Source organism: Anomaloglossus baeobatrachus, chromosome 6 (genome assembly GCF_048569485.1).
Source record: "Anomaloglossus baeobatrachus isolate aAnoBae1 chromosome 6, aAnoBae1.hap1, whole genome shotgun sequence".
In the NCBI taxonomy this organism is placed as follows: Eukaryota; Metazoa; Chordata; class Amphibia; order Anura; family Aromobatidae; genus Anomaloglossus; species Anomaloglossus baeobatrachus.
In genome coordinates this window covers 265,302,745-265,327,454 of record NC_134358.1, presented here as the reverse complement: position 1 = coordinate 265,327,454, position 24,710 = coordinate 265,302,745, and the positions used below count along the sequence as shown (strand labels likewise).

Here is a 24,710-nt window from a genome sequence, read left to right as displayed (position 1 = left end):
GGGGGAAGTGCAGATCACTGCAGTGTCCGGGCCAGAGCACGGCATACCTTCACAGCACAGCCGCAGTCTCTGTGCTGAGGGCTCAAATTACTTTCACTTTGCTCCTGCTGCCTTTACACTAGAAACAGTCTCCCGTAGCTGACAAGGACCTACAGTGATGTAATGCAGAGGGGTGGGCCAGAGCAGCACAGAACAGCACAGTGCCCGCCTCTTCATTACATCACTGCAGGTCCTTCAGATATGTGAGACTTTGTTTGTAATGCCAGGACCAAACTGAAGCATGGTGAGCAGCACATCAGTAAAAGTAAGGCAATAAATAATATATAAAGGCATTACTGTACACCTGGATGGGGTTGGATCATATACATATACACATATACATACATTATATATATATATATATATAAGAAAGAAAAATGGAAAAACTCTAGCTCTCAAAACATGGCTCTGTGATCCAACACATCAAACAAATAAAACACATTTTAGTGTATTATAATAGCAAAATCCTTAAATTCAGTATAAGTCTGGTATAGCTGTAATTAACTAACCTAAAGAAAAAAGCCATCTTACTACCTTAATGAATGGCATGAGACAACTATAGGCAGTTCTTGAACTGCTGTTGATATAGTCATTCTGCCTCCCAAATATTGGAATAATGCTCAACTCACATTTATCCTGCGCTCTGGGCTGAACATGTCCATAGGGGTTATAGTCTAAATCTCTGAAATACGTGATTCAGACAAAACCCTGCTGTAACAATCACTGTCAGGCAATTTGGGCTTTGTCTGCTTTATGATTTGGTGTTGTATGGGTATGGTGGTGTCTGCTTTTTTAAGTACGTGCAAAAAACGCGGTCAGCCACAGTTATGTTCATCACTGAAAAGACGAACACCACTATAACAGAAACTAACTCTGCCTGCATCATTACTGTGAATGGGTTTGTCAGGGTTTCTGTCTGAATCACATATATTTCACAGATTTCTATGGAACCCCCAATGTAAGTCTTTGTTAAGCGCAGGGTGAATGTGAACCGAGCCTTAAAAGGAACCTGTCCAAGAACAATCTATGTACCTGCAGATGTAGGTTGTATTTGCAGATTAATGGTGTTATGAAGGTGCCCAGCTGCTGTACTGAAAGCACAGTTTCGCTTTTGAGAGCCACTGGCATGTAGTTGTGCCCTAAGCAGAACTGTGAGCGGTGAATGTACGCATGCCCTGGCACTGACTGAGAGCCTGCTCTGCTTTGATGCACTGCAGAGCTAGCTGTCAGTCAAAGTGCTAGGGCACGGTTACATTCTCTATTGTTTGTGGACCCGTTATAAATGATCTGGACGCTGGCTCCCAAATCCAAATGCTGTCTCCCTTCAGCCTCACTGTGTGCGTAAACCACATTAAGTGTCCACATGTTTGGCATTACTATAGCGAGAAAAGCCCACTTAATTTATAGGGTACGTATTTTGAGCACAACAATGGCATATTTCCGATTTTCACTCTGCCAAATCTTTAAAAAATTTTAAAAAAATTATTTTTTTTCTGGAACACACCAATGGAATCAAAATTATCACTACACCTGTAGATTAATTCTGAAAGGTTCGTAATTTCAAAAATGGGGTCACTAGAATCAGGTTTCTGCTTTCCAAAAGTTAAATAGTGCTCTTCTTTACTGCCATGCTGTGTGCCCAATCAATACTGTACAGTGTTCTATGGAGTATTGCCATATTCAGGAGAAATTGTGTAACAAACTTGGGGACCATTTTTACCTACCGTATTTTTCGGACTAGAAGACGCACCGGACTATAAGAGGCACCCTTGTTTTAGAGGAGGAAAAAAATAGAAAAAAAATAAAATTAAAGTAAAAGAATGTTGTTATGACACACCGTTATTTTACTGCTGACAGTGTTACTGAGGTAATAATATCCCCAAATTCTGTTGTCCTCATATCCTCCATTCTGGGTACCTTCCAGGTATATATGGCCCCCATCGTGGAATATGTATGTTCCCCATCATTATATGTGTGATCCTCCAATCTGGTGTGTGTATAGTGTGTGTGTGTGTGTGTGTGTATATGTGTATATATATATATGTATATGTGTGTGTATATATATATATATATATATATATATATATATATATATATATATATATATATATATATATATATATATATATATATATATATATATAGAGCTATAGTGTGTGTGTGTGTGTAGTTATATAGTGTGTGTGTGTAGTTATATAGTGTGTGTGTGTGTGTGTAAATATATATGATCCAACCCCATCCAGGTGTACAGTAATGCCTATAACACTATATTATTTATTGCCTTACTTTTACTGATGTGATGTGATGCTCACCATGCTTCAGTTTGGTCCTGGCATTACAAACAAAGTCTCCCATATCTCAAGGACCTGCAGTGATGTAATGAAGAGGCGGGGCACTGTGCTGCTCTGGCCACCTACATAACAAGGAATTCCAATTATATTGACGGTAATGAGGGAACTGTGCAAAGCCCTGCAAATCACACAACTCAGGACATCGGTATATCACCCACATAAGGACGAACTCGTGGAACAGTTTAATAAAACATTGAAGGCCATGCTAAAGAAGGTTGCTGAAAAGAACAGCCAAGGCTAGGACGGTCTACTACTGTACCTATTATCTCATCTGAGAAGTCCCACAGGCCTTTACGTTTGAGCCGTTGTATAGCCAACAACCTCGTGGATATTGCGAAAGAGACCTGGGAAGCAGAGGCTATAGATTACAAGAGCGTAATCAAGCATGTGGCCCAAATGCAAGAGAAAATTGCTGAAGTGATGTCCATCGTGAGAGAACTCCTCATCCAGACATGAAAGGCCCAGTCGAGGGTATACAACTTTTTAGCCAGGGTGAGACTATTCAGCCAGGGCGATTGTGTACTGGTGCTCGTACCCACTGTCAAAAGCAAATTTATGGCCAAGTGGTAAGGCCCCTATAGTCAAAAAGTTAATTATAAAATCCACCAACCAGGGAGAAGGAAGCCCCACCAGGTGTACCACGTCAATCTCATCAGGCCATGACAAGATAGGAATCCTCTGGAAACCCCGTGTTTGGTGGCCAAGTCTGAAGCCAACATGGTGATTGTCCAAGGTGGTAGAGACTGTTACCTGCCCAAAAGCAACAGTGCCAAGAATTCATTGGTAAAGAGACTTGTTCTCAGAACTGCCAGGTTGTACTCAGTTCATAGACCATGAAACAGAACTTCATGTCCAAGTAAGTTTGAAGCCGTGCCAGATTCCTAAGGCTTCCCGAAAGCTAATCTCTAGGGAGGTGAAGTGGATGTTAGACCTGGAAGTGACTGAGGAGTCAAAGAGTGACTGGTCCAGTACCATTGTCTTGGTGCCGAAACTGAACCGAGAATGGCGATTTTGCAACTACTACAGTAAATTGAATGAGGTTTCCAAGTTCAACATATATCCAATGCCCCAAGGCAACGAGCTCAGTGAGAGGCTACGAAAGGTAGTCTCTAAGGAGGTGAAGTGGATGTTAGACCTGGAAGTGACTGAGGAGTCAAAGAGTGGCTGGTCCAGTATCATTGTCTTGGTGCCGAAACTGAACGAGAATAGTGATTTCTTTTTCGCTCTATTGGGAGACCCAGACAATTGGGTGTATAGGCTATGCCTCCGGAGGCAGCACAAAGTATTACACTCAAAAGTGTTAAGCCCCTCCCCTTCTGCCTATACACCCCCCGTGCTCCCACGGGCTCCTCAGTTTTTTTGCTTTGTGCGAAGGAGGCAGACATACAAGCACAGCTCCACAGATTAGTCAGCAGCAGCTGCTGACTAGGTCGGATGGAAGAAAAGTGGGCCCATATAGGGCCCCCAGCATGCTCCCTTCTCACCCCACTTTTGTCGGCGGTGTTGTTAAGGTTGAGGTATCCATTGCGGGTACGGAGGCTGGAGCCCACATGCTGTTTTCCTTCCCCATCCCCCTTAGGGCTCTGGGTGAAGTGGGATCTTATCGGTCTCCAGGCACTGAGACCGGGCTTCATCCACAACTCCTGTGGAGCCTGATGGATAGGAGCCGATACCGTTCAGGGACATGGCCCTGCATCTTAAAGGTACTCTGTATCCCTATGGGGACCGCGCACGGCATCACCTCAGCTTTGCTGGGTGTGCTAGTGCACCGGGGACCGCGGCGCTGACCGGGTCTATATGTGCCATTACACACTCAGCGTCGCTGAGTGTGTTTATATGTAAGGGCTACCGCACTGACCGCCGTTGCCACGGGACACTGCGGCACGGCTGGGACTTGTAGTTCGCCGGGGACCTTCACGCGACCGCGCTTTTACGGCGGCCGCGTTTATTACTACGGTCCCCGGCTTCATTGCGGCCTAGTTTCCCTTTTTCTCTCCCGCCCTCAGCCCTGACAGGCAGGGGAAGGGCGGGACGCTGCACGGAGCGAGCAGCAATGAGGGCTGGAGTATGATTTACATGCTCCACTCCCCTCACCGTGCACAGTATGAGCGCCCGTTTCGCGCTCTTTCCAGGCCACGCCCACAGCTTCCTCAGCTCGTCAGGACGCCGCAGCCATTCCTGTCAGCTCCACCGACGCTGCAGAGAGGGACATATTCATGGGAGACCCAGACACGGTCTCTGGTGGCCTCACAACCGCTTAGGCGGCTGGTAAACAGCACATGTGGTGCTAGCCCCATGGTGCTGTATTGTATTGGTACATTGGTTGTGTACTGTATATAATTTACACTGTATGAGCACAGTTCTTTCTGGCTATATACCCTATTGTGTCACTCAGGGAAAACTATAGCATGGCGCCCACAAAAGGCAGGGGTGCCAAAACACAGGCTTATTATGTTGCCTGCGCCGCATGTAAGACCCAGCTACCGGCAGGTTCCACTGACCCTCATTGTGTACAGTGTTCGACCCCTGTGACACTTCCTCAGCCGGATCCTCTGCTAAGAGGGGCCCAGGGGGAGCCACCTATTGACAATGTCCAGGTGACGGGGACTGAGTTTGCAGCCTTTAAGGATCAACTCTCTGAGACTATGGCTAAGATACTAGAAGCCTTGCAGTCCAGACCGGTATCTCAGCAAAGGGACTCTGTTGAATCATTAGTCCCTGACCCCCCTCAGTTGGACCAACAATGTCCTCACGGGGTATCTCATACCTCCCAGACGGAGGGTTCGGACTTAGAACCTAGCCCCAGATCGTCTAAGCGGGCCCGCTTAGAATTTCCCTCGACATCATATTGTTTAGGGTCTCAGCGGGGGGATTCTCTGGTTGATGATGCGGAGACAGCTGATCAGGATTCTGATCCTGGGAGCGCTCTCAATCTTAATTCTCCAGACGGGGACGCCATAGTGAATGATCTTATTGCATCCATTCATCAGTTGCTGGATATTCTTCCCTCAGCCCCTCCGGCGGAGGAGTCAGATTCTCAGCAGGAGAAATTTCGCTTCAGGTTTCCCAAGCGTACACAGAGTATGTTTCTAGACCACTCTGATTTCAGAGAGGCAATCCAGAATCACCATGCTTGTCCGGATAAGCGTTTCTCTAAGCGCCTTAAGGATACACGTTATCCTTTTCCCCCGGAAGTGGTTAAAGGTTGGATTCAATGTCCCAAAGTGGATCCTCCAATCTCCAGACTGGCGGCTAGATCCATACTTGCAGTGGAAGATGGGGCCTCGCTTAAAGATGCCACTGACAGGCAGATGGAGCTCTGGATGAAATCCATCTATGAAGCTATCGGAGCTTCTTTTGCCCCAGCATTCGCAGCCGTATGGGCGCTACAAGCTATATCAGCAGGTCAAGCGAAAATTGAAGCGGCTGCGCCACAAGTGGCTTCCATTACCTCCCAGACCTCGGCAATTGCGTCTTACGCTATGAATGCTGTCCTGGACTCTGTGAGCCGTACGGCAGTTGCGACCGCCAATTCGGTAGTAGTCCGCAGGGCCTTGTGGCTACGGGAGTGGAAGGCAGATTCCGCTTCCAAAAAGCGTTTAACCGGTTTGCCAATTTCTGGCGACAGGCTCTTTGGCGAGCGCCTGGATGAAATCATCAAACAATCCAAGGGAAAGGATACATCCTTACCCCAGCCCAAGCAGAACCTCTCCCAACAGAGGAGAGGGCAGTCAAGGTTTCGGTCCTTTCGGGGCGCGGGCCGGTCCCAATTCTCCTCGTCCAAAAGGTCTCAGAAAGAACAAAGGAACTCTGATGCATGGCGGTCTAAGTCACGTCCTAAAAAGGCCATTGGGAGCACCGCTAACAAAGCGGCTGCCTCATGACTTTCTACCTCCTCTAGTAGCATCCTCGGTCGGTGGCAGGCTCTCCCGCTTTTGCGACACCTGGCTGCCACAAATAAAAGACCGCTGGGTGAGAGACATTCTCTCTCACGGTTACAAGATAGAGTTCACCTCTCGTCCCCCGACTCGATTCTTCAGGTCATCCCCGCCTCCCGAGCGAGCCGAGGCTCTTCTGCAGGCGCTGGGCATTCTGAAGGCAGAAGGAGTGGTGGTCCCTGTTCCTCTTCAGCAACAGGGCCACGGTTTTTACTCCAACTTGTTTGTGGTCCCAAAGAAGGACGGGTCCTTCCGTCCTGTCCTGGACCTGAAACGTCTCAACAAACACGTAAAGATCAGGCGGTTCCGGATGGAATCACTCCGTTCCGTCATCGCCTCAATGTCCCAGGGAGATTTCCTTGCATCGATCGATATCAAAGATGCTTATCTCCACGTTCCGATTGCCCCAGAGCACCAACGCTTCTTGCGTTTCGCCATGGAAAACGAACACCTGCAGTTCGTGGCACTACCATTCGGCCTGGCAACAGCCCCACGGGTTTTCACCAAGGTTATGGCTACTGTAGTAGCGGTCCTCCATTCTCAGGGTCATTCTGTGATCCCGTACTTGGACGATCTGTTGATCAAGGCACCCTCTCAAGAGGCATGCCAACACAGCCTCGACGCTACCCTGGAGACTCTCCAGAGTTTCGGGTGGATCATCAATTTTCCAAAGTCAAATCTGACACCGGCCCAATCGCTGACGTACCTTGGCATGGAGTTTCATACCCTCTCAGCGATAGTGAAGCTTCCGCTGATCAAACAGCAGTCACTACAGCAAGGGGTACAGTCTCTTCTTCAAGGCGCCTCATGCACTTCTTGGGGAAGATGGTGGCGGCAATGGAAGCAGTCCCTTTCGCGCAGTTTCACCTGCGTCCCCTTCAATGGGACATCCTACGCAAATGGGACAGGAAGCCGACGTCCCTCGACAGGAACGTCTCCCTCTCTCAGGCGACCAAAGCCTCCCTTCGGTGGTGGCTTCTTCCCACTTCATTATCGAAGGGGAAATCATTCCTTCCCCCATCTTGGGAAGTAGTTACGACAGACGCGAGCCTGTCAAGATGGGGAGCGGTTTTTCTCCACCACAGGACTCAGGGTACGTGGACCCGGCAAGAGTCCTCGCTTCAGATCAATGTTCTGGAAATTCGGGCAGTGTATCTTGCCCTGAAAGCGTTCCAGCAGTGGCTGGCAGGCAAGCAGATCCGAATTCAGTCGGACAATTCCACAGCGGTGGCATACATCAATCACCAAGGCGGCACACGCAGTCGTCAAGCCTTCCAGGAAGTCCGGCGGATCTTGATGTGGGTGGAAGCCACGTCCTCCACCATATCCGCAGTTCACATCCCAGGCGTGGAAAACTGGGAAGCAGATTATCTCAGTCGCCAGGGCATGGACGCAGGGGAATGGTCCCTTTACCCGGACGTGTTTCAGGAGATCTGTTGCCGCTGGGGGGTGCCGGACGTCGACCTCATGGCGTCCCGGCACAACAACAAGGTACCAATGTTCATGGCACGGTCTCAAGACCCCAGAGCTCTGGCGGCAGACGCCTTAGTTCAGGATTGGTCGCAGTTTCAGCTCCCGTATGTGTTTCCTCCGCTGGCACTGTTGCCCAGAGTGTTACGCAAGATCAGGGCCGACTGCCGCCGCGCCATCCTCGTCGCTCCAGACTGGCCGAGGAGGTCGTGGTACCCGGATCTGTGGCATCTCACGGTCGGCCAACCGTGGGCACTACCAGACCGAACAGACTTGCTGTCTCAAGGGCCGTTTTTCCATCTGAATTCTGCGGCCCTCAACCTGACTGCGTGGCCATTGAGTCCTGGATCCTAGCGTCTTCAGGATTATCTCAGGATGTCATTGCCACTATGAGACAGGCTAGGAAACCAACGTCCGCCAAGATCTATCACAGGACGTGGAAAATTTTTCTGTCATGGTGCTCTGCTCAGGGTTTTTCTCCCTGGCCATTTGCATTACCTACTTTTCTGTCCTTCCTTCAATCTGGACTGGAAAAGGGTTTGTCGCTTGGCTCCCTTAAGGGACAAGTTTCTGCGCTCTCGGTGTTTTTCCAGAAGCGCCTAGCTAGACTTCCACAGGTACGCACGTTCCTGCAGGGAGTTTGTCACATCGTTCCACCTTACAAGCGGCCGTTAGAACCCTGGGATCTGAACAGGGTGCTGATGGTTCTTCAGAAACCACCATTCGAGCCAATGAGAGATATCTCTCTCTCACGCCTTTCGCAGAAGGTGGTCTTCCTAGTAGCAGTCACTTCTCTTCGGAGAGTGTCTGAGCTAGCAGCGTTGTCATGCAAAGCCCCTTTTCTGGTTTTTCACCAGGACAAGGTGGTTCTACGTCCGGTTCCTGAATTCCTCCCTAAGGTTGTATCCCCCTTTCATCTCAATCAGGATATCTCCTTACCTTCTTTTTATCCTCATCCAGTTCACCAATGTGAAAAGGATTTGCACTTGTTAGATCTGGTGAGAGCACTCAGATTCTACATTTCTCGTACGGCGCCCCTGCGCCGCTCGGATGCACTCTTTGTCCTTGTCGCTGGCCAGCGTAAAGGGTCACAGGCTTCCAAATCAACCCTGGCTCGGTAAATCAAGGAGCCAATTATCGAAGCTTACCGTTCGGCTGGGCTTCCGGTTCCCTCAGGGCTGAAGGCCCATTCTACCAGAGCCGTGGGCGCGTCCTGGGCTTTGAGGCACCAGGCTACGGCTCAGCAGGTGTGTCAGGCGGCTACCTGGTCGAGCCTGCACACTTTCACGAAGCACTATCAGGTGCATACCTATGCTTCGGCGGATGCCAGCCTAGGTAGACGAGTCCTTCAGGCGGCGGTTGCCCACCTGTAGGAAAGGGCCGTTTTTCGGCTCTCTTACGAGGTATTATTTTACCCACCCAGGGACTGCTTTTGGACGTCCCAATTGTCTGGGTCTCCCAATAGAGCGAAAAAGAAGAACGGAATTTTGTTTACTTACCGTAAATTCCTTTTCTTCTAGCTCTAATTGGGAGACCCAGCACCCGCCCCTGTTTTTTTGTGTACACATGTTGTTCATGTTGAATGGTTTCAGTTCTCCGATGTTCCTTTGGATTGAAGTTACTTTAAACCAGTTTGTAATTATATTTCCTCCTTCTTGCTTTTGCACCAAAACTGAGGAGCCCGTGGGAGCACGGGGGGTGTATAGGCAGAAGGGGAGGGGCTTAACACTTTTGAGTGTAATACTTTGTGCTGCCTCCGGAGGCATAGCCTATACACCCAATTGTCTGGGTCTCCCAATTAGAGCTAGAAGAAAAGGAATTTACGGTAAGTAAACAAAATTCCGTTCTTTGCAACTAGTACAGTAAATAGAATGAGGTTTCCAAGTTCGACATACAGTATATCCAATGCACCGTGGCGACGAGCTCATTGAGAGTCTATTGTCAGTTTTCTACATCACCCTGAACCTCATGAAAGGGTATTGTTAGATTCCCCTTTCAAAAGAGTCCAAGGGAAAATACGGCCTTTTCAACCCCAGATGGATGTTTCCAGTATGTCTGCATACCATTTGGGCTACAAGAAGCTGCATCCATCTTCCAGAGAGCCATGGAATGAGTCCTAGCTACCCAAAAGAAATATGTAGTGTTCTATCTGGATGACATTGTTATCTTCAGCTAGGATTCGTGAAACCATCGGGGCAATGCCCAGGCAATATTTGATGCCTTAAAGAGGGCGGCTTTTTTCATCAAATTGAATAAATGTGCCGTCTGGATGTAAGAAGCCAGATACTTAGGCTGTGTCTTCAGCAGGGGTGAGATCAAAAGCCAAGTGATTAAGGTAGACACCAACCAGAACTGTCCAGATTCACTCTCAAAGAAACAACTTAGGGCTTTCCTGAGCATCATGGCCTACCATTGTCGCTTTATCCTGAACTTACCCTGACTGACCTCCTAAGGCCACAAAGTTGGCTATGGCCAAGTGGTCTCCAGAAGGGGAGACAGCCTACCAATAACTGAAGCTAGCCCTGTGTTGGTGGCACCGGACCTCAATAAGGAATTTGTGGTCCAGATGGACGCATCAGAGGTCTAGTTAGGTGCCGTCTTGTACACAAGAAGTGAATGGCAAGAAACGCCTAATAATGTACCTGAGCAGTAAGCTGTCTTAGGCCTCTTTCACACATCAGTGATTCTGGTACTTATGTGACAGTTTTTATACGTACCAGAATCACTGACATACACTGACATTAAAATCAATGGGTCTGTGCACTATTAATTTTTCACTGACTGTGTCTCGGTGCGGGCGTACACGCATTTCCGTATGGAGATATGTCCGTTTTTTCTGCCATCTCTGATGTCCCATTTTGTGTGTGTGTGTGTGTGTGTGTGTGTGTGTGTGTGTCTTGCTTTATGGAGACTTGACAAAGCTGCCTGGCTGTTTTGTTTAACCCCTTCACGACCGCGGGCAGTAAAATTACGTCCTATTTTAACGTGACTTAACGACCAGGGACGTAATTTTACTGCCTAAACTTCATTTGATTGCCGTGGCCATAGCAACGGCTTTCAAATGATGTCCCCTGCTGTTTCTTACAGCAGGGGACATTTGCTTGACCTCAGGGGGGGTGGCATCGCCACCCCCCATAGGCGATCGATGTGATTGGCTGTTCAAATCGGAACCGCCAATCACATTGATCACGTTGTTTTCGGCAAAAAAAAATGCCAAAAATAGTGTGATCTTGTAAAATCCAGCTAGGACCGGGGCTGCAGCAGCTCCGATCATTGGCTGGAAGCAAGCAGACACCGTGGCCCCCCCTGCAGCACTGATTGGAGCGATCGTGCTATGACGCGCAATCGCTCCAATCAGTGTGCAGTGGGGCGGTCTGATCTGCCTGTGGCTGCCCTCCCCAGGCCTGTGCTGGTCTGGGGACCCTCCCCCAACATGTCTGCAGCGTGCAGCACTGGCTGGTACTAGTGGTACCACGCCACCGCTGCTGCTGCCGCTGCTGTCACGTCACGGAGCAGGAGCAGGAGCGGTGAGTATTGTGCTCACCTTGCAGCCCCTGCGCGCTTCCGTAATGGCCCCTGCTCGTGCCCCCCTGCGATCTGCCCCCCCCGACATCCCGATCTGCCCCCCGCCATCTCTATTCTGCAGCTAATCCGGTATCCCTCCTCCCCTGCTTTCTTGCAGCCCCTGCGCGCTCTTGTGATTTGCTCCTGCGCGCTCCCGTAATGGCCCCTGCTCGTGCCCCGCTGCGATCTGCCCCCCGCCATCCCGATCTGACCCCCGACATCCCGATCTTCCCCCCCACATCCCGATCTGCCCTCCGACATCCCGATCTGCCCCCCCCGACATCCCGATCTGCCCCCAGACATCCCGATCTGCCCCCAGACATCCCGATCTGCCCCCAGACATCCCGATCTGCCCCCAGACATCCCGATCTGCCCCCAGACATCCCGATCTGCCCCCAGACATCCCGATCTGCCCCCAGACATCCCGATCTGCCCCCAGACATCCCGGTCTGCCCCCAGACATCCCGGTCTGCCCCCAGACATCCCGGTCTGCCCCCCGACATCCCAATCTGCCGGCCTCCCCCGTGATCTCTATTCTGCAGCTCCTCCGGTATCTCCCTCCTCTGCTCTCCCTCCTCTGCTGTCCCCCTCTGCTGTCCCCCTCTGCTGTCCCCGTCCCCCTCTACTGTCCCCGTCCCCCTCTGCTGTCCCCCCGACGTCCTCTTACCTGTCTTCACCGGCCGATCACATCTGCCTCCATCGCTGGGTCCTTCTTCCTGGGTCTTCTGCTGAGCTGTCCAACTTCCTGCCTGCTGGCTGCTGCTGTAAAGCTGTCCCTTGCCTTCTGTTCCTCCTGCTAATCCTCTGGGTACTGTGAGTATAACTTTTTTTTTTTTTTCTTTTTTTTTCCTCTATCCCCTTTCTATTTTTACACCTCATGCGTCCGTGCGTCCCGCCGAGCGCTGATCAGGGATGCAGATAACGTATCTGCATCCGTGGTCAGTTTTCGGTGGGACTTTTTTTCCCGTATTCCCGACGCTTTTTGTATCGCATCTGTCCCTGCGTCCCGACGAGCGCTGATCAGGGATGCACATAACGGATCGGCATCCCTGCTCAATTTTTGGCGTGACAAAAAGCATCGGGGATACGGAAAAAAAAGTCACGCCAAAAATTGAGCAGGGATGCCGATCCGTTATGTGCATCCCTGATCAGCGCTCGGCGGGACGCACGGACTGATGCAATACAAAAAGCGGCTGATCAGTGCACCGCCTCTGTGCGTTTGAAAAGTCAAATGGCGTTCCTTGTCTTCTGAGCCCCGCCATGCGCCCAAACAATTGATTTCCACCACATGTGAGGTATCTGCGTACTCGGGAAAAATTGCACAATACGTTTTATGGTGCATTTTTTCCTGATACCGTTGTAAAAAGAAAAAAAAAAAAGCTACCTTGTTGCTGCAAAAATTTAAAAAAAAAATTTAAAAAAAATAAATAATTTTCACGGTTCAACGTTATCAACTTTCAGTGGAGCCCCTGGGGTTACAAGGGGCTCACTAAACATCTAGATAAATTCCTTGAGGGGTCTAGTTCCAAAATGGGGTAATTTGTGGGGGAGCTCCACTGTTTAGGCACCATGGGGGGGGTCTAAAAATGTGACATGGCGTCCGCTAATGATTCCAATCAATTTTGCTGTCAAATGGTGCCCTTCTCTTCTGAGCCCCGCCATGCGCCCAACAATTACTTTCCACCACATGTGAGGTATCTGCGTACTCAGGAGAAAATGGACAATACGTTTTATGGTGCATTTTTTCCTGATACCCTTGTGAAAAAAAAGCTACCTAGTTGAAGCAACAGTTTTGTGGTAAAAAAAAAATTTTTTCTTTTCACGGTTCAACGTTATAAACTTCTGTGAAGCCCCCAGGTGTTCAAAGTGCTCATCAAACATCTAGAAAAAATATTTGAGGGCTCTAGTTTCCAAAATGGGGTCACTTGTGGGGGAGCTCCATTGTTTAGGCACCTCAGGGGGTCTTCAAACCCGACATGGCGTCCGCTAATTAGTGCAGCTAATTTTGCGTTCAAAAATTCAAATGGCGCTCCTTGCCTTCCGAGCACTGCCGTGTGTCCAAACATTTGATTTCCACCACATATGAGGTATCTGCATACTCAGGAGAAAATGGACAATACATTTTATGTTGCATTTTTTCCCGATACCCTTGTGAAAAAAAAGCTACCTAGTTGAAGCAACAGTTTTGTGGTAAAAAATGTTTTTTTTCTTTTCACGGTTCAACGTTATAAACTTCTGTGAAGCCCCCAGGTGTTCAAAGTGCTCATCAAACATCTAGAAAAAATATTTGAGGGCTCTAGTTTCCAAAATGGGGTCACTTGTGGGGGAGCTCCATTGTTTAGGCACCTCAGGGGGTCTTCAAACCCGACATGGCGTCCGCTAATGAGTGCAGCTAATTTTGTGTTCAAAAATTCAAATGGCGCTCCTTGCCTTTCGACCTCTGCCGTGCACCCAAACAATTGATTTTTACCACATATGGGGTATCAGCGTACTCAGGAGAAAATGCACAATAAATTGTAGGGTGCACTTTCTCTTTTCTCCCTTGTAAAAATGAAAATTTTATGGCTAAAGTAACATTTTTGTGTTAAAAAGTAAAATTTTCATTTTTTCCTTCCACATTGCTTTGGTTCCTGTGACGCACCTAAAGGGTTAATAAACTTCTTGGATGTGGTTTTGAGCAGTGTGAGGGGTGCAGTTTTTAGAATGGTGTCACTTTTGGGTATTTTCTGTCACCTCGGCCTCTCAAAGTCACTTAAAATGTGATGGGGTCCCTAAAAAAAATATTTTGTAAATTTTGTTGGAAAAATTAGAAATTGCTGATGAACTTTGACCCCTTCTAACTTCCTAATGAAAAAAAAATTTCTTTCGAAAATTGCGCTGATGTTAAGTTGACAAGTGGGAAATGTTATTTAGTAACTATTTTGTGTGACATATCTTTCAGATTTATGGGCATAAATTTTCAAAGTTTGAAAATTGCGAAATTTTCCAAATTTTCGCACAATTTCCTAAATTTTCACAAATAAACGCAAAAAGTATCGGCCTAAATTTACCACTGTCATGAAGTACAATATGTCACGAAAAAACAATGTCAGAATCGCCAGGATCCGTTGAAGTGTTCCAGAGTTATAACCTGTCAAAGTGACACTGGTCAGAATTGCAAAAAATGGCCCGGTCATTAGGGTGTTTTAGTGGCCGGGGGTGAAGGGGTTAATGACAGTTGTGATTTGTCAAAAAAATCACAGCTGTCATCAAGCCCAAAGTTAGTAATGGGTATGGGTCTATGAGAGCCCCCATTACTAACCATGTAAGTAAAAAGAAATAAACCCAAAACACAGAGAAAAATTGTTTAACCCCTTCACCCCCGGCCACTAAAACACCCTAATGACCGGGCCATTTTTTGCAATTCTGACCAGTGTCACTTTGACAGGTTATAACTCTGGAACGCTTCAACGGATCCTGGCGATTCTGACATTGTTTTTTCGTGACATATTGTGCTTCATGTCAGTGGTAAATTTAGGCCGATAGTTTTTGCGTTTATTTGTGAAAATTTAGGAAATTTGGCGAAAATTTTGAAAATTTCGCAAATTTCAAACTTTGAAAATTTATGCCCATAAATCTGAGAGATATGTCACACAAAATAGTTACTAAATAACATTTCCCACTTGTCTACTTTACATCAGCGCAATTTTCGAAACAATTTTTTTTTCCGTTAGGAAGTTAGAAGGGGTCAAAGGTCATCAGCAAATTCTCATTTTTCCAACAAAATTTACAAAATAATTTTTTTAGGGACCACATCACATTTGAAGTGACTTTGAGAGGCCGAGGTGACAGAAAATACCCAAAAGTGACCCCATTCTAAAAACTACACCCCTCACACTGCTCAAAACCACATCCAATAAGATTATTAACCCTTTAGGTGCTTCACAGGAACCAAAGCAATGTGGAAGGAAAAAATGAAAATTTTACTTTTTAACACAAAAATGTTACTTTAGCCATAAAATTTTCATTTTTACAAGGGAGAAAAGAGACAATGCACCCTACAATTTATTGTGCATGTTCTCCTGAGTACGCTGATACCCCATATGTGGTAAAAATCAATTGTTTGGGCGCACGGCAGAGCTCGGAAGGGAAGGAGCGCCATTTGAATTTTTGAACGCAAAATTAGCTGCACTCATTAGCGGACGCCATGTCGGGTTTGAAGACCCCCTGAGGTGCCTAAACAATGGAGCTCCCCCATAAGTGACCCCATTTTGGAAACTAGAGGCCTCAAATAATTTTTCTAGATGTTTGGTGAGCACTTTGAACCCCTGGGGGCTTCACAAAAGTTTATAGCGTTGAGCCGTGAAAAGAAAAAAAAAATTTTTACCACAAAACGGTTGCTTCAACTAGGTAGCTTTTTTTTCACAAGGGTAACAGGAAAAAATGCACCATAAAATGTATTGTGCATTTTCTCCTGAGTACGCAGATACCTCATATGTGGTGGAAAGTAATTGTTTGGGCGCATGGCGGGGCTCAGAAGAGAAGGAGCGCCATTTGACAGCAAAATTGGTTGGAATCATTAGCGGACACCATGTCACGTTTGGAGACCCCCTATGGTGCCTAAACAGTGGAGCTCCCCCACAAGTGACACCATTTTGGAAACTAGAGCCCTCAAATAATTTTTCTAGATGTTTGGTGAGCACTTTGAACCCCTGGGGGCTTCACAAAAGTTTATAGCGTTGAGCCGTGAAAAGAAAAAAAAAATTTTTTACCACAAAACGGTTGCTTCAACTAGGTAGCTTTTTTTTTCACAAGGGTAACAGGAAAAAATGCACCATAAAATTTATTGTGCATTTTCTCCTGAGTACGCAGATACCTCATATGTGGTGGAAAGTAATTGTTTTAGCGCATGGCGGGGCTCAGAAGAGAAGGAGCGCCATTTGACTTTTCAAACGCACAGACGCAGTGCACTGATCGGCCGCTGCAGGACGCACGGTCGGATGCGATAAAAAAAAGCGTCGGGGATACGTAAAAAAAAAAGTCACGCCAAAAATTGACCATGGATGCAGATACGTTATCTGCATCCCTGATCAGCGCTCGGCGGGACGCACGTACGGATGCGATACAAAAAGCGTCGTGAATACGGAAAAAAAAGTCACGCCAAAAATTGACCATGGATGCAGATACGTTATGTGCATCCCTGATCAGCGCTTGGCGGGACGCACGGACGGATGCGATACAAAAAGCGTCGCAAATACGGAAAAAAGTCACGCCAAAAATTGAGCAGGGATGCCGATCCGTTATCTGCATCCCTGATCAGCGCTCGGCGGGACGCACGGACGGATGCGATACAAAAAGCGTCGTGAATACGGAAAAAAAAGTCACGCCAAAAATTGACCATGGATGCCGATCCGTTATCTGCATCCCTGATCAGCGCTTGGCGGGACGCACGGACGGATGCGATACAAAAAGCGTCGGGGATACGGAAAAAAAAGTCACGCCAAAAATTGAGCAGGGATGCCGATCTGTTATCTGCATCCCTGATCAGCGCTTGGCGGGACGCACGGACGGATGAGGTGTAAAAATGGACAGGGGATACGGAAAAAAAAAAAAAAGTTATACTCACAGTACCCAGAGGACTAGCAGGAGGATCACTGACCAGAAGAGCTGCAGAGGAACAGATGGCAGAGAGATGGACAGCTTTACAGGAGCAGCAGGCAGATCAGCAGAATGCCCAGGAAGGACCCAGCGATGGACGCAGATGTGATCAGGCCGGTGAAGACAGGTAAGAGGACGTCGGGTGAGAGCAGAGGGGGGGGTGAGAGCAGAGGGGGATGGGGGAGAGCAGAGGGGGAGGGGGGGGAGAGCAGAGGGGGAGGGGGGGAGAGCAGAGGGGGAGACCGGAGAGGGAGCTGCAGAAGCAGAATAGAAATAATGGGGGAGGCAGTCAGATCGCGGGGGGAGCGGATCGGGATGTCGGGGGGGGGGGGTGGTTGGGGGGAGCAGATCGCAGGGGGGGCACGGCAGGGGCTATCACGGCAGCGCGCAGGGGCACCACAGGAGCGCGCACGGGCTGCAAAGTGAGCACAGTACTCACTTTGCAGCAGCAGCGGTGACCTCAGCAGCAGCGGTGGTAGCAGATCGGGATGCCGGGGGGGCAGATCGGGGCGTAGGGGGGCAGATCGGGGGGGGCACGGGCAGGGGCCTTCACGGGAGCGCGCAGGGGCCTTCACGGGAGCGCGCAGGGAGCGGAATACTTACCATTAGAGCTGCAGCGGCGGAGACATCTGAGGCGGCGGCAGCAGCAGCGGTGGCGTGGTACCAAAAGTACCAGCCACTCCACGCTGCAGACATGTTGGGGGAGGGCTCACAGGCCAGCACAGGCCTGGGGAGGGCGGCCACCGGCAGATCAGACCGCCCCACTGCACACTGATTGGAGCGATTGCGCGTCATAGCACGATCGCTCCAATCAGTGCTGCAGGGGCTGGGGGCGGCATGTTTGAGGTCCACCTATGATATGCTGCTGCAGCTGCGGCATCTCATAGCTGGATCTCACAGGATCGCACTAATTCGGGCATTATTTTTGCCGAAATTAGTGCGATCGATGTGGTTGGCGGTTCAGATTTGAACAGCCAATCACATCGATCGTCGATAGGGGGTGGCGATGCCGCCCCCCCTGGGGTCAAGCAAAGGTCCCCTGCTGTAAGAAACAGCAGGGGACATCATTTGAAAGCCGTTGCTATGGCCACGGCAATCAAATGAAGTTTAGGCCGTAAAATTACGTCCCTGGTCGTTAAGTCACGTTAAAATAGGACGTAATTTTACGGCCCGCGGTCGTGAAGGGGTTAAAGTCTCCTTTCGTGCATCCCTCAAACACGACACGTGAGTTGTATCCCTACAGTATGTGTATATATTTGGATATGCATGTGCTCTATATATATATATATATATATATATATATATATATATATATATATATATATATATATATATATATATATATATATATATAATGTATATATAATATATTATTATATTACATTACACATACACAGTGGGTACGAAAAGTATTCAGACCCCTTTAAAATTTTTACTCTGTTTCATTGCAGCCATTTGGTAAACTTAAAAGTTGTTGTTTTTTTTTTTTTTGTACACTCTGCAGCCCATCTTGACAAAGAGAAAAACAGAAATGTAGACATTTTTGCAAATATATCAAACAAAAAAACCTTAAATTTCACATGGTCATAAGTATTCAGACCCTTTTTATTATTATTTTATTATTTATTTATCTTTGTTCAGACACTCATAATTAAGTCACATGCTGTCCATTTCCTTGTGATCCTCCTTGAGACTCCTTCATTGGAGTCCAGCAGTGTTTAATTAAACTGATAGGACTTGGTTTGGAAAGGCACACACCTGTCTATATAAGAGCTCACAGTGCATGTCAGACCAAATGAGAATCATGAGGTCAAAGGAACTGCCCAAGGAGCTCAGAGACAGAATTGTGGCAAGGCACAGAATCTGTCCAAGGTTACAAACGAATTTCTGCAGTACTCAAGGTTCCTAAGAGTACAGTGACCTCCATAATCCTTAAATGGAAGAAGTTTGGGACCACCAGAACTCTTCTTAGACCTGGCCGTCCAGCCAAACTGAGCAATTTGGGGAGAAGAGCCTTGATGAGAGAGGTGAAGAAGAACCCCAAGATCACTGTAGCTGAGCTCCAAAGATGCAGTAGGGAAATTGTGGAACTTTCTACCAAGTCAACTATCACTGCAGCTCTTCACCAGTCGGGCCTTTATGGCAGAGTGGCCCAACGGAAGAATCTCCTCCGTGCAAGACATATAAAAGCCCACATACAGTTTGCAAAAAAATACATGAAGGACTCCCAGACTATGAGAAATAAGATTCTCTGGTCTGATGAGACAAAGATGGAATGTTTTGGTGATAATTCTGAGCAGTATGTGTGTAAAAAATCAGGTACTGCTCATCACCTGCCCAATACAATCCTAACAGTGAAACTTTGTGGTGGCAGCATCATTCTATGGGGTTGTTTGTCAGCTGCAGGGACAGGATGACTGGTTGCAATTGAAGGAAAGATTAATGTGGCCAAGTACAGAGAGATCCTGGAAGAAAACCTTTTCCAGAGTGCTCTGAACCTCAGACTTGGTCGATGGTTCACCTTCCAACAAGACAATGACCCTAAGCAGACAGCTAAAATAACAAAGGAGTGGCTTCAGAACAATTCTGTGACCATTCTTAACTGGACAAGCCAGAGCCCTGACCTAAACCCAATTGAGCATCTCTGGAGAGACCTGGAAATGGCTGTCCATCAACATTCACCATCCAATATGATGGAACTGGAGAAGATCTGCAAGGAAGAATTGAAGAGGATCCCCAAATCCAGGTGTGAAACACTTGTTGCATCATTCCCAAGAAGGCTCATGGCTGTACTAGGTCAAAAGGGGTGTGTGACTGGGTATGCGACAGAGCAGTAAGGGATGCCAGGCCGAGGAATAATCCAAAGGGCTTTATTGGAACCACAAAGATAAAGCACCAAACGTGAATATAAATCCTTAAAGTCTGCAAGGAGTCTACAACAAAACAGATCCGGGGGCGCCTCCCGTTTTTCCGACGCCGGGGAAAATATGGCAATGGTCCTTATATGACTTCCTTGAGTCCAACTGAGTGAACAACAAAACGCAATCCCACGTGGCCACTGATCTCCAATCTGTAACAGTCCATACTCAGGCACTAGGATTTAGCCTCAGCTATAGATCCTAGTCTTTCTCCAGCCGAGATCCAACTAACTAACTAACATGGGTCTCATTGTTGCCCACTCCTGGGATCAGCCCCTTAGGTGGGCAGAAGGGCCCACCTCCCCCTGGACATTTGATACATGAAAGGACTCTAGATATTGTGGATTGGAGGAGTCCCATGCTGAGAAGAACAAACAATATCCCACCAGAAGCAGTACAAAGGAGGGACAGACTATTACACCATGAGCACAGGCAGGGTAGGGACACGCTGTTACAGGGTGCTTCTACTCAATACTGAGCAAAGGGTCTGAATACTTATGACCATGTGATATTTCAGTTTTTCTTATTTAATGAATTTGCAAAAAGTTCTACATTTCTGTTTGGGTTTTTTTCTGTCAACATAGGGTGCAGAGGGTACATTAATGAGAAAAAAATGAGCTTTTTTGAATTTACCAAATGACTGCAATGAAACAGAGTGAAACATTTAAAGGGGTCTGATACCCACTGTATATATACAGCTCTGGCAAAAAATTAAGAGACCATGGTCAAATTTTCAGTTTTTCTGATTCTTCTCTTTATAGGTAAATTTTTGAGTAAAATGTAAGTTCTTTTATTCTGTAAACTGACAACATGTCTCCGAATTTCCAAGCAAAAAAATTTTATGTATTTTCTGAAAATGAGAAATGGTCAAAAAAAATGCATTGCTTTCAGAGACCTCAAATAATGCAAAGATAACAAGTTCATAATCGTTTAGAAACAACGATACTAATGTTTTAACTCAGGAATAGTTCAGAGATCAATATTTTGTGGAATAACCATGATTCTTAATCACAGCTTTCATGTGTCTTGGCATGCTTTCCACCAGTCTTTCACATTGCATTTGGGTAACCTTATGCCACTCCTGGCGCAAAAATGTAAGCAGTTCTTGTTTGGCTTGTGATTATCCATCTTCCTCTTGATTACATTCCAGAGGTTTTCAATGAGGTTCAGGTCTGCAGATTGGGCTGGCCATGACAGGGTTTTGATGTGGTGGTCCTTCATCCACACATTGTCCTAGCTGTGTTGGTATGGCGCATTGTCCTGCTGGAAAAACTAGTCCTTACAGTTGGGGAACATTGCCTGAGCAGAAGGAAGCAACTGTTTTTCCAGGATAATCTTGTATGTGGCTTGATTCAGACGTCCTTCGCAAAGATTAACCTGCCCAATTCCAGCTTGCTGAAGTATCCCCAGATTATCACCGATCCTCCACCAAATTTCACAGTGGGTGAAAACACACTGTGGCTTGTACTCCTCTCTAGGTCTCCATCTAAGCATTAGACGACCAGGTGTTGGGCAAAGCTGAAAATTAGGTAAGGAAAATTCAACAAACATCTTTGCAAAGGACATATGAATCAAGCCACAGACTGTCTAGGAGTTGAATGATGCTTTCATCTAGGTCTGGGAGGAGATCTTTCAGGAGAACATCCGCTGTCTCATCAGGAGCATGCCCAGGTGTTGCAATGAGGTCATACAGGCATGTGGTGGCCACGTGCACTACTGAACATCATTTTTTTTTGTCGAGGCATTTCCAATGAAGTTGGATCTGCCTCTAACTTGATTTTCAATTTTGATTTGGAGTATCATACCGAATTCAGACCTCCATGGGATATTTAATTTTGATTAACATCATTGTTCTGTTTCATTGTTCTCAATACATTCCACTATGTAATGAATAAAGATTTTCAACTGGAGTAATTCATTAATTGAGATCTAGGATGTGGTATTTTATGTATTTATTTTTTTATATATATTCACCTGTCGGTCCCCATCTTTACCTCTGCTGGGTCCAGTCTCCAAGCCTTCAAGTCCTGTGTTGGCAACAAACAGAGAACAACGCATTACTGCTGCGACAAGTGATTTCTGGGCACTGATGGGGCATTTTCTTAGGCTGGCATCACACAAGCATATGGCATCTGAATCGAGAGCATCGGATGTGATATGCTAATCACCCTGAGCTTAGGCTCTGCTGCGAGCGTAATCCAAGTGTCATGGTACTGTGATCGGATCTTGCGATTGGTAAGCAGCTGTGGAGGAGAGGGAGAGATTAGTTTCTCCCTAGTCTCCGCATCCTGTCTGTGCATATATCACACTGCACTCGGATGTTCACTCGAACCCATAGACTTGTATGGGTGCGAGTGCAAGAAACTCAGTCGATCGCAGCATCCTGTGATTTTTTTTCCTCGGTCGTATTAGAACTCGCAGATATGAGCTGCCTGATTCATTAACATTAGGCCAAGTACAATGTGAGATTTTCTCACATTGCACTCATGCCAGTCATACGCCAGTGTGACGGCGACCTTAGAGAGGAAAAATGTACTGGACAAGCTTTTTATATACCTTTTTTATATGATTTTGACTATGGAAAAATGCTACATCTAAAGTGAAGATTTTTCCTTTTCTTACAGAATGAGCAGTCTTGTCCAGCTTGTGAATAGCTTGAAATGCCGGATGGAAGCACCTGACTATGAAATGGTAAAGATCTATTTAGACTCACATTGATTGCCATCTACAAGATTTCATTTTATTTTCTAACATTTTTAAATTACTAAGCACTCTTAACAGTTTTGCATACCTGGAGGTTTAGTCCCCAATATTTGTTTTGTGGGGTGTTTTTTTTTTTTTTTTATCCAAAAAGTTGCAGTTTTCCTTTGTAAGTGCAGCATTCACACAAACGCCAGTAATAATGGCTACTTTTCAGGAAATGGTCCTTAAAGGGAATCTGTCACCACTTTTTACACTATTAATATGGGCATACAGGTTATAGAATGCTGACAATAGTCTTACCTTTATGTCTCATATAAGATACCTTGTTAATGAAATATCATCTTTTTTCACTTTATCTAAATTAACTCTTCCAGGCTATGGGGCACATGCTGCCTTGAGGATAACTCCGCCTCCAGAGATTATTTTCAATAAAATGGGCCTTAAAAGTGTGAGGCAAGTAACTGACACAGAACAGGAGAAATAAAATTTGACTGCTTTCAAACACATTTTTTGCAGCTCCCTGATCTTTGCTTCATTGCAACACTGTCTGCCTGTGAAATGGAGGCTGAAGCTGAGAGGCACCTGGAGAAGTGTCAGTTATAATACACACCGCTCTGCAGTGAGACCAGTCATCACACTGCTAACACCCCTTTTATTTAAAATAAGATCTGGAGGTGGGGTTATCTTCCAGGCAGCATCCGCCCCATAGCCTGGAAGAGCTCATTTACATAAAGTGATAAAAGATGATATTTCAACAAGGCATCTGACATGAGACCTACAGGTATGGCTTTTTTCAGCATTCCATAACCTATCTGCAGATATTAATAGTGTAAAAAGATCAAAGTGTTGACAGATTCCCTTTAATTGCTTAGAAGAAATGTTTACTAATTAGTCTCTGCTTATATTTGCACTACATTAATAGGGCCATCTAGGATAGTGGATTCTCTTTCAGTCTGGCTGCGTATATCTGGACTACCGTATTTTTCGGACTATAAGACGTATCAAACCATAAGACGCACCCTGGTTTTAGAGGAGGAAAATAGGAAAATAAAATTTTAAGCTAAAAATGTGGTCATGACACACTGTTATGGGGCGAGGATCTGCTGCCTACACTGTTATGGGGTAATGTCCCCAAATTCTCTGCTAAGGTATCCCATCCTGGTAATGATCCTCCTGCCTTGTATATGTACCCTATCCTGGTATATGCCCTTATCCTGCTATATACCCCCATCCTACTATATACCCCCATCCTGCTATATACCCCCATCCTGCTATATACTGCCATCCTGCTATATGCCCTTATCCTGCTATATACCCCCATCCATCCTGCTATATGGCCCCATCCTGCTATATGGCATGTATCCTGTATCACACAAAGAAATAAACATTTATACTCACCTTTCCTCGCTCCATGCAGCATCGCTCCTCCCCCTGTCTGTGGCGGCAGTAGCGCCGCTGATCTGAGTGGAGCCGTCAATGTTCCCTGCAGCATCGCTCGTCCTGCTGTCTGCCGGTCAGCTGACCTGCGTGACTAGCGGTGCGCACAGCGATGACGTCATCGCTGTGCTCACCGCTCGCTACACAGATCAGCTGCCCGGCAGACAGGAGGAGATTGCGGTGCTGCAGGGGAACGGTGATGGGTGAGTGTACTGATTCACTGCCCCCGGCGCTGACCTGTGTGGCGCTGTTCCCCTGCAGCATCGCGATGTCCTCCTGTGTGCCGACTGATTTGTGTGGAGAGCACGCACAGTGATGACGTCATCTCTGTGCTCACCGCTCGCTACACAGATCAGCTGGCCGGCAGACAGGAGGAAATAGCGGTGCTGCAGGGGAACGGTGACGGGTGAGTGTACCGTACTTATTCACTGCCCCCCCCGTGCTGCTGATAATGCGCGGGGGGCAGTGAATACAGCTGCACATGATCACTCCAGGCTATAGTTGCCAGGGGTGATCAAGGCTGGCTGTTTAATATGCGCACCCCCCACCTATCATTCCGCCCACCTGTCAGCGTTGGCTTCAGCGCTGAGAGATGATGGGCGTGCATATGTAATGAGCGGGCCCACGTGGTCACGGCAGACGCTGCTACAGCC

General features: G+C 47.1%; 1 protein-coding gene across 3 annotated transcripts in view; it reads left to right on the top strand.

Moving 5' to 3' along the window:
* C6H5orf22 (chromosome 6 C5orf22 homolog) overlaps nucleotides 1–24,710 on the top strand; it is a 129,413-nt gene that overhangs the window by 89,580 nt on the left and 15,123 nt on the right. For all 3 annotated transcript variants that reach the window (XM_075314851.1, XM_075314850.1, XM_075314849.1), the window contains exon 7: nucleotides 22,542–22,608. In XM_075314851.1, the coding sequence (XP_075170966.1) occupies nucleotides 22,542–22,608 (67 nt within the window). The remainder of the gene's footprint in view (nucleotides 1–22,541; nucleotides 22,609–24,710) is intronic.